Source organism: Elephantulus edwardii, unplaced genomic scaffold, assembly GCF_000299155.1.
Source record: "Elephantulus edwardii isolate Elephantulus edwardi_28Jun2011 unplaced genomic scaffold, EleEdw1.0 scaffold00208, whole genome shotgun sequence".
Taxonomy (NCBI): domain Eukaryota; kingdom Metazoa; phylum Chordata; class Mammalia; order Macroscelidea; family Macroscelididae; genus Elephantulus; species Elephantulus edwardii.
In genome coordinates this window covers 4,196,396-4,205,072 of record NW_006399958.1, presented here as the reverse complement: position 1 = coordinate 4,205,072, position 8,677 = coordinate 4,196,396, and the positions used below count along the sequence as shown (strand labels likewise).

Sequence of the window (8,677 nt, the reverse complement as noted above, 5' to 3'; positions counted from 1 at the left end):
AGATGCTCTGCCGGGGAAGGAGGGACAATCTCCTCCTGTACCAGGCAGATCTGATTTGACGGTACACACACACAAAAATAATAAGATAAAATAATAGAAATAAAATAAGATTGCTCTAGTCCTGCAAGTGCTTGCCCGGAAGTGTCCCTATTCTGCTATTAAGCTCAGGTCTGAAGGAGCTTATCTTGGGCACCGTGGATCAGAGCTGCCCGGTGGCTGCTCCGGATGAGAGCTCAGATTCCCGTTCACCCCCCGCTGAAGTGGCTCCTTGAAGCCTAAGAGGATGATGAATCTGGCAGATCTCCACGTTAGCACCGTTTATAGCTCATTGTCATGGCCCCTCCCTAACGGGTGCTACGTACCTTATTTTCATTGTTACCAGCTAGTCCCTTCGGTGGGCCACAAACGACTCACATGTGTATAGTCCTGCGTTATCACGCCTTGGTCTTTCCCATCACTTGCTGGAATAAAGATGCTAGAGGAAGCGTTGGTGCTTTTGAGCTGTGGTGCTGGGGTACTGAATATCCCACGGAAGCCCAAAAGAACAAACAAATGTGTCATGGAGAAGATGCAGCCAGAGGACTGGAGGCAAAAGTGGTAAAGCATCGTCTCTTGTATTTTGGGCGTGTTGCTAAGAGAGGCTCTTCTATGGAGGGGGGACATCACGCTTGGATAGTTGGGGGCTCAGTGAAGGAGAGGAAGACCCTCAACCAGGCAGATTGTCACAGTGTCAAAGAGCAGTGGGCTCTAGAGTGTTAGGAGGTGTGAGGTGGGCCCAGGATAAGACCAGATGAAGACTTGTTATTCTTAAGGTCTTTCTCTACTTAACATCACCTAACAACAGCATTATCACTTTATGGATGTCACGAAAACTTGGGATACTGGAGCTTTAATGCTGGAGTATTTAATCCTGAACCATATTCCTCGCTGAGTAATACAAGTTCCCTTTCTTCGCATTCAACCCACCTTGGATGTTGTAAACTCCGTCGTAAACTAGTGAGGTTGAAGCCTCTGGACGGATCCCACAACTCTCTTAACACAGGACAGTGAGCACGGGCGTGTTGCTGTCATTCTGTGCCGTAGAGTTAACTTTGACTCGGAGGGACCAGGTGAAGAACAGATCTCTCTCATCCTCGCCTGCCCCGTCCGCACCACGTCCGCCACGCTTGAGCCCACTGTGGCGGGTGCCGTGTCAGTCACCGTGTCAGTCCGTCTCCTTGAGGGTCTTTGTCTTGACCCTCCACCTTCCCAGCATTGAGTTCTTTTGCAAAAAACTAGCCCCACCTGAGGACATGCGTGACGTGTGTGAGATGGGAGAAGCCAGAAATGACCGCAAGTTATCAAATGAGGGCTGTGGCCAGAATGGCAGTATTAATCCTTAACATTTCATCACACCACAATGAACTAACCTTCTGCTACCTGCTTTTATTGTCTGGAATGTTTATTTTTAAAATTAATTAATTAATTTATTTATGTTTTTATGTATGTATGATGTATGTATGATGTATGTATGATGTATGTATGATGTATGTATGTATGTATTTCTTCCTTCCTTCCCTTCCTTCCCTTCCTTCCTTTCCTTCCTTCCTTCCCTTCCTTCCTTTCCTTCCTTCCTTCCTTCCTTCCCTTCCTTCCTTTCCTTCCTTCCTTCCCTTCCTTCCTTTCCTTCCTTCCTTCCTTCCTTTCCTTCCTTCCTTCCGTCCTTCCTTCCTTCCTTCCTTCTTCCTTTCCTTCCTTCCTTCCGTCCTTCCTTCCTTCCTTCCTCGATGTGCAAGGGACAGTAAGCCTATTCCGTTGTTTACACTGTTGGCAGGTTGCTCTAGAGAGCTTCCTTTAATCAAGAACATTTTTACTTAGATACCTCCATTCCAGTGCTAGTTGAAGGGATGGTTAATTGTTCTCTTCTTTCCTAGAATCCTGGGAAGTTGATGCTCATCCGCTTGCACGGCTGAAAAACGAGAAAATGAGACAGTGCCATAAACACACTGCATCAGAAAACACCACTCAGCGGCGTACAGTTCATCTTCCTTTAAGGGAAAGTCACGGTATGTTTGAGTTCTGTGAAAGAGACGTGATATCCAATAGAACCGCACCCTCAGTCAAGCAGAACAGAAGCGAGGATGTAAAGAATTCCGCTGAGCTTCTGGAAGACGAGACAGCCTTGGTTCCTGCAGACGGTGAGCAGTTTCATACTGGAATCAAATTCCCCAAGAGCCAAAGATGCAGGCCCACCAAGTCCCCAGCTGTTAAGCATCAAGAATGTGACAAGAGGAAGAAGCCCCATGCGTGCGGCGAGTGTGGGAAAGCCTTCCACAGGAAGTGCTCCCTCGCTGACCATCAGTTCCTCCACGTGGGTCAGAAGCCCTTCCGCTGCAGTCTGTGTGAGGACACCTTCTGTAAGAAATTAAATCTCATGCACCATCTCCACACCACACACAAAGGACAGAAGCCATATAAATGCGGGGAGTGTGGCAAAGCCTTTCTCCAGTTAAAACAGCTCAGTGTCCACCAGAAGAGGCATTTGGCAGAGAAACCGCACACGTGCGGGGAGTGTGGGAAGGGCTTTATTAAGAGAACAGAGCTCACCATTCACCAGCGGGTTCACACTGGAGAGAAACCCTACGTGTGCGAGGAGTGTGGGAAAGGATTCATTAACAAGACCGCTCTCACGATGCACCAGCAAATTCACTCCGGGGAGAAGCCCTGTATATGCAGCTCCTGTGGCAAAGGCTTCAACCGCAAGGGCAGCCTCGTGGTCCATCAGCGAATCCACACGGGCGAGAAACCCTACGTCTGTGGCGAGTGCGGCAAAGGCTTCACCTACAAGCGCGGTCTCGTTATCCACCGGTGGACGCACACTGGCGAGAAGCCCTACTTGTGCAGTGAGTGCGGCAAAGGTTTGAAGCATAAGAAGAGTCTCACCATCCACCAGAGAACCCACACGGGAGAGAAGCCATACGTGTGTGAGGAGTGCGGCCGGGGCTTCCACCAGAAGGCGGGGCTCACCATCCACCTGCGAACGCACACGGGAGAGAAGCCGTACGTCTGTGAGGAGTGTGGCAAGGGCTTCAGCCAGAAGTTGTGCCTGATCGCACACCAGAGGTTCCACACGGGCAAGTTCCCCTTCTCCTGCAGCGAGTGCAGCAAGTGCTTCTCCCAGAAGTCGAGCCTTAACTCCCATCGCAAGATCCACACGGGCGAGAGGCCCTTCCGTTGCAGCGAGTGCCAGAAAGCCTTCCGGTCCAAGCAAGAATTCACGGCCCATCAGAGATCACACACGGGAGAAAAGCCCTACGGCTGCCAGGAGTGCGGGAAGGCTTTCTCTTACGCCTCCAGCGTTTACTTGCACAGGAGAAAACACAAAAAGGAGAAGCTTTTGGATGGGCTCAGTGTTGGAGACCCTGTCCCAGAGAGTCATAGCCCATCCCTTAACAGTGAACTTCAGGGAAAGAGCCCTGTGAGTGAAGGGAAGCTTCCTGGGGCAACTCAGACATCAGGAAACAATGATGGACTCCTAGCTAAGAAGGACATGGGTCTTGTTGGACAGCCTGATCTCAGAGGTGGACCACTGGGAGATAACAGAGAATTGGCCCAGCAGAGAAATCCTGTGGATACAGTGAACGGGCTTATATCCCTCAATGTCGTCCCTGTCATGGTCCCTTCAGTGTCCAGTGATATATTATTTTATGTCCTACAGAATCCATAGGCTAAACCCCAAGACGTTCACTGAGGATAAGGGTTGGGCAACACTTCTACCTCACTGTGTGACTACAAACTGTATCCTGGGGGGTTAAAAGTCATGAAGGCAGAGATTGGATGTTCTGTTTATGCTCTTAGATATCAAGGCACAAGGTGGTGTTTTGTACACAGGATACGTTCTGTCCTACCCACTGGATGGATGAAGCCAGCGTTGATCTATGCAGAAAATAAACACGATGCATTTGTAAAACAGGAGCGATCATGGGTGTCTGGAATGTTGCTGCGAGTGTAAAACCACGTATTTGTTGATGGTGGGATAGTATATGCATGGTGCACGAGGGGAGATACTGAGTTAGCAGACTATGGGGCGATCTGTGTGAGTTCATTTCCCCCAGGTGAGTGTGAACGGTTAACTGAAAACCAGTTTGTCTGCAGTTCAGAAAAGCACTTACATTCTGCAGAGGGATTTAACCATGTAGTGGTTGTAGTTCTTCTCATTGACTACAGCTCACAGAAACCTTAGGAAGAACGAATCTGAACCCTGTCCTAGCCTGTACCATCCTCACCATCTCTGACACACTTGAGACCATCACGGTGGTGATCCATGGTATCGAGGGTCTTCCTCTCTCTCTTACGGACCCTCCACCTTTCGAAGTATGACGTTCCTTTCTAATGAACAACCTCCTGGAACAGCATACCTAAAGAATATGAGACAAGACTTCCCTATCCTTGCTTGCAAGGAGCATTCTGGCTGCACTTGTCCAAAGACATAACTGTTCTCACTGCAATCCCAGAGGAACACGGTTCGAATCCACCAGATGCTCTGCCAGAGAAGGAGGCGCAATATCCTCCTGTACCAGTCAGATCTGATTTGACGGTACATGCACACAAAATAATAATAAAGAAAAAAAAACTGTTCTTAGGGCAGTCCATGGGATATTCAGAGTTCCAACAACACAATTTGCAGGGATCAATTTTTCTGTCATTCTTAATCATTTCCAAGCTCTCTTAAGCACAGCAAGTGATTGAAAAGACCATGGCCTGAGTCAGGCACACCTTAGTCTTCAAACTAATAACACTGCTTCTCAATATCTTGGAGAGGTCTGTGACGGCAGACTTTTCCAATGCAGTGTGTCTCCTGATCTCCTGGGTGTTGGTTGTTGATTAAGGTGAAATTGTTGACTGTTTCAAGATGGACACGTGTTTCTCTACCATGATGTCCTTTATCAGTCCAGTGGTGAGGACTTTTTTCTTCTTCATATTGAGATTCAATCCATATTAACGGCTGTAATGTTTGATCTTACGTAACGAGTCTCTAAAGTCCTCACTTTCAGGAAGCAAGGTAGTGTAATCTGCTTATTCCAGGTTGACGAGTCTTCCTCTGACTCTGATGTCATGTTTATTTTCCTAGAGTCCACCTTCTTGAATGATTTGCTCAGCATAAAAGTTAGGTGTAGAGAAGGAATACAACCCCGATGTATACCTGTCCTGATTGTAACCCAAGTAATCTTCCCTTTCTCTCGTCAGTCAGCTTATTGTTCTAGATACAGGTTTCAAATGAGTATAATTACATGCCTAGGATTCCCATTAATATCAATTTTTTTTAATTTACTTTTAATTTCAATGAAAATTTACAGAGACTTTGCATTTCCATTCATTCATTGTTGTACTTTTCTCCCTTCCCAACCCTCCCCCCATAATCTCAATTTTATCCACATTTTTTAATAATCCATACAGTCAAAGCAATAGTATTCCATCAAGTTTAATTACTTTTAATGTCACTTCCTTCCTTTGTGTCTGGCCCTATTTCTAGCAGTTAAGAGTACAGCCGTGAATAAACTAGACAGAAAACGTGGAGTTGAGGGGAGCTCTGGTGGCCTAGTGGCAAGAAGCTGCAACTACAATCCCAGAGGTGCACGGTTCGAATCCACCAGATGCTCTGCCGGGGAAGGAGGGACAATCTCCTCCTGTACCAGTAAGATCTGATTTGACGGTACACGCACACAAAAATAATAAAATAAAATAAATAAATACTGGAGTTGGATCACATTTCACTTGAAGCTTGACACTACAGCCAGTGTAATCAAAGGACGTAATGTCTACAATGGATAAAATGCTGTGGGTAGATGCCAGTGGGTTGACTACAACTCTTGTCACCCTGTGAACAATAGGTTGAAGGCTTCCCTTATCCTGTGCCATCCTCATAGTCTCTTCCTTGCTTTAAACTGATTGCTGCTGTTGCTGTGTCAATCCTAGAAATACGTGAAATGTTAAATACCATCGAGTCAACCCCATGAGTAGCGGATCTGAACTTTGTCTTTCCTACCGATCCTCCCAATCTCAGTCACTCTCCATCAAGCCCAGTGTAGTCACTGTGTCAATCCTCTCTGAGGGTCTTCTCTATCTCTGATTCTCCACCTTTCCCAGCATAATGTCTTTTCCCAAGGCCTGACAACTCCCAACAGCACGCCCAAAGTCTGCGAGCCAAGCTCTCATCATCCTGGCTTCTAAGGAACACTGTGGGTACACCACTTCCAAGATACGTTTGTCTGCGCATTTAACAGTATGTTTTATATTCAGTTCTCTGCTCCAGGACCACACTTCAAAGGCATCAATTCTTTGACTTTTAATTCAGTAACAGATGAAGTGGACATGGAATAATTAGAAAAGGGGGTTAGGGTTAGTTTCAGAAGTTAAAAAATGCTAAACCTGTGTCAAAATCTAGTTGTCATGTCTTTTGTATGCAGGTCGTAAATCCACCTCCTCGAGGGTTCTTGTGGCTGATATTTAATGAATAGACTTCTAGGCTTTTACACTGTGATGTTTCTGGGTGGACTCAAATATCTAATTTTTTCAGTTGGTAGCTAACCATTTACACAACCCACATTTGTACTTACCTCTTAACACTAGGACACCTTTTCGTGGACCGAGGGAGATTTGTAGGCAGTCTCCTTCTGTGCTATTTAAAACCTCCAAAACCCAACAGAGGGTCAGCTTTGAGTCCATTCCAAGTCTCCTGGAAGGAATGAGTTGGGGTTTTTATTGGTCGGTGAAGCAGCCTCGAAAACTCAAAGTCCTTCGTTGAGTCCAGACGGACCCATGAGGATTTTCCATTTGGGTTCCAAGGCCATAAATCACAGGAGAGGAAATGGTCAATATTTCTGCAGAGGAGCTGCCGACAGATTGGAACTACTGGAGAAGCTCTGTTTTGGGGTTACCTGCTCAACCTGGGTAGCGCTTTTTTTATTTGATGTGTGTTCCCAGAGCAAAAATACATCTAATCACAAAATTATTTGTAAAGTGAATAACAGCTAATGAATGAATCGAGTGATGCTTTTTGTCATCAAAGCGAATGAACTAATCAAAATAGCTAATGAATGAACGAAATACTATTTTGTCATGGAATTGAACAAGCCACTGGGGGAACAGTTTACAGGATGGAATATCCACTGGGAAGTTTTTTTTTTCATGTGAAATTCCTTTTTGTGTCCCGTTGAGTTGGAACCAACCCGTAGCTAACCCACCAGTGGGTTTTCAGAGGCAGACAATCACATGGAAATTGGCTGCCCATTTTTCTCCTGCAGAACAGTTGATGGATTTGAACCACAGACCTATGTGTTGCCAGTGCAGTTCTTTATGAAAGTTTTCAGCCAAAAACCTCTCTAAATTATTGAGGAGTAGTGAAACCAGTTTGAGGACAAAGGTGCACCTGATTCTGGCCACGCGTTTTCTATCACTGTGCATCGGAGAGTTGGACAATGACTAAGGATCACAGAAGAAGAATTGATGCCTTTTAACTGTGGTGTTGGAGTAAAGTACTGAATGTGCCTTGGACGGCCAAAAGAACAAATATGTCTTTAAGAAGGTGCAGCCAGAGTGCTCCTTGGGGGCCAAGATGATGAGGCTTCATCTCACTTACATTGGACACATTGCTAGTAGAGGTCTTGGAGAGGGTCATCATGCTTGGGAAGGTTGCAGATTGGTGAAGAACAGGAAGACCTTCAACCAGGTGGATTGACACAGTGACTGCCTCTGTGGGCTCTAGTGTGTCAAGAAGTGTGAGGAGGCCACAGGATAGGACAAGATGCAGACCCGTTGTTCCTATTTGACTCAACAGCACCACCACCAACAGTATCACTTGATTTATTGTGGTGGTGGTGTACTGTAGACTCAGAACTGACCCATAGCCAACCTGGTTTTCAGATGCCATTAATCACACCAGAGATTTTATTCATCCGTCTCCCACAGAGCAACTGGAAGCCTCAGACATCATGCCTTGGGGATTGCAACGCAGCTTTTTTTCACTAGACTACCAGACCTCCCTTGATGGAAGATACAAAAATTTTGGCTATAAGAGCTGTTATCTGCTGCACCATATTCCTCACTGAGTAATACGTATTCCCCGTCTTAGCATTTAACCCACATGTTGTGCCTTTGTAGTCGACTGGTAAACTGATGTGGTGATGACTCAGAACAGATCCCACAACACTCTAAAAGAGGACTGTAGCTGCAGGCATGTTGTCATTATGCACCATTGAGTCAACTACAATTCATAGCGACCCAGCGACCAACAGATCTGAACCCTTGCTTATCCTGTACCATCCTCACCGTCTCCATAATACTTGAGCCCATTATGTCAATCACCGTGTCAGTCCCTCTCCTTGAGGGTCTTTGATCCTTGACCTTTCCCAGCATGATGCCTGTTAGGAAGAACTAGTCCCTGTGTGAGATGGGTAGAGGCCAGAAATTACTGCAAGTTATCAAATGAGGGCTACACCCAAAATGGCCATATTAGTCATGGGTAATTCATCACACCAGAGTGAACTAACCTTGTGTCTATGCTACCTGCTTTCATTGTTTGGAATATTCATTTCTTTGTCGATAAGCAAAGGACAGTGAGCCTGGTACAGGGTTTACACGGCTGTCAGCAGGTTGTCACTTGAGCCCTACTTTATATCAATAATGCTTTTTTTTTAAA

The 8,677-nt window shown here is 46.0% G+C and overlaps 1 protein-coding gene across 1 annotated transcript in view; it reads left to right on the top strand.

The window, feature by feature from the left end:
• The window catches only part of LOC102847535 (zinc finger protein 615-like), a 26,871-nt gene extending 23,165 nt beyond the window's left edge, over positions 1 to 3,706 (top strand). The window contains exons 5-6 of the mRNA XM_006897391.1: positions 2,175 to 2,354; positions 2,442 to 3,706. Of these exons, the coding sequence (XP_006897453.1) occupies positions 2,175 to 2,354; positions 2,442 to 3,706 (1,445 nt within the window). The remainder of the gene's footprint in view (positions 1 to 2,174; positions 2,355 to 2,441) is intronic.
• Positions 3,707 to 8,677: the final 4,971 nt, after the last annotated feature.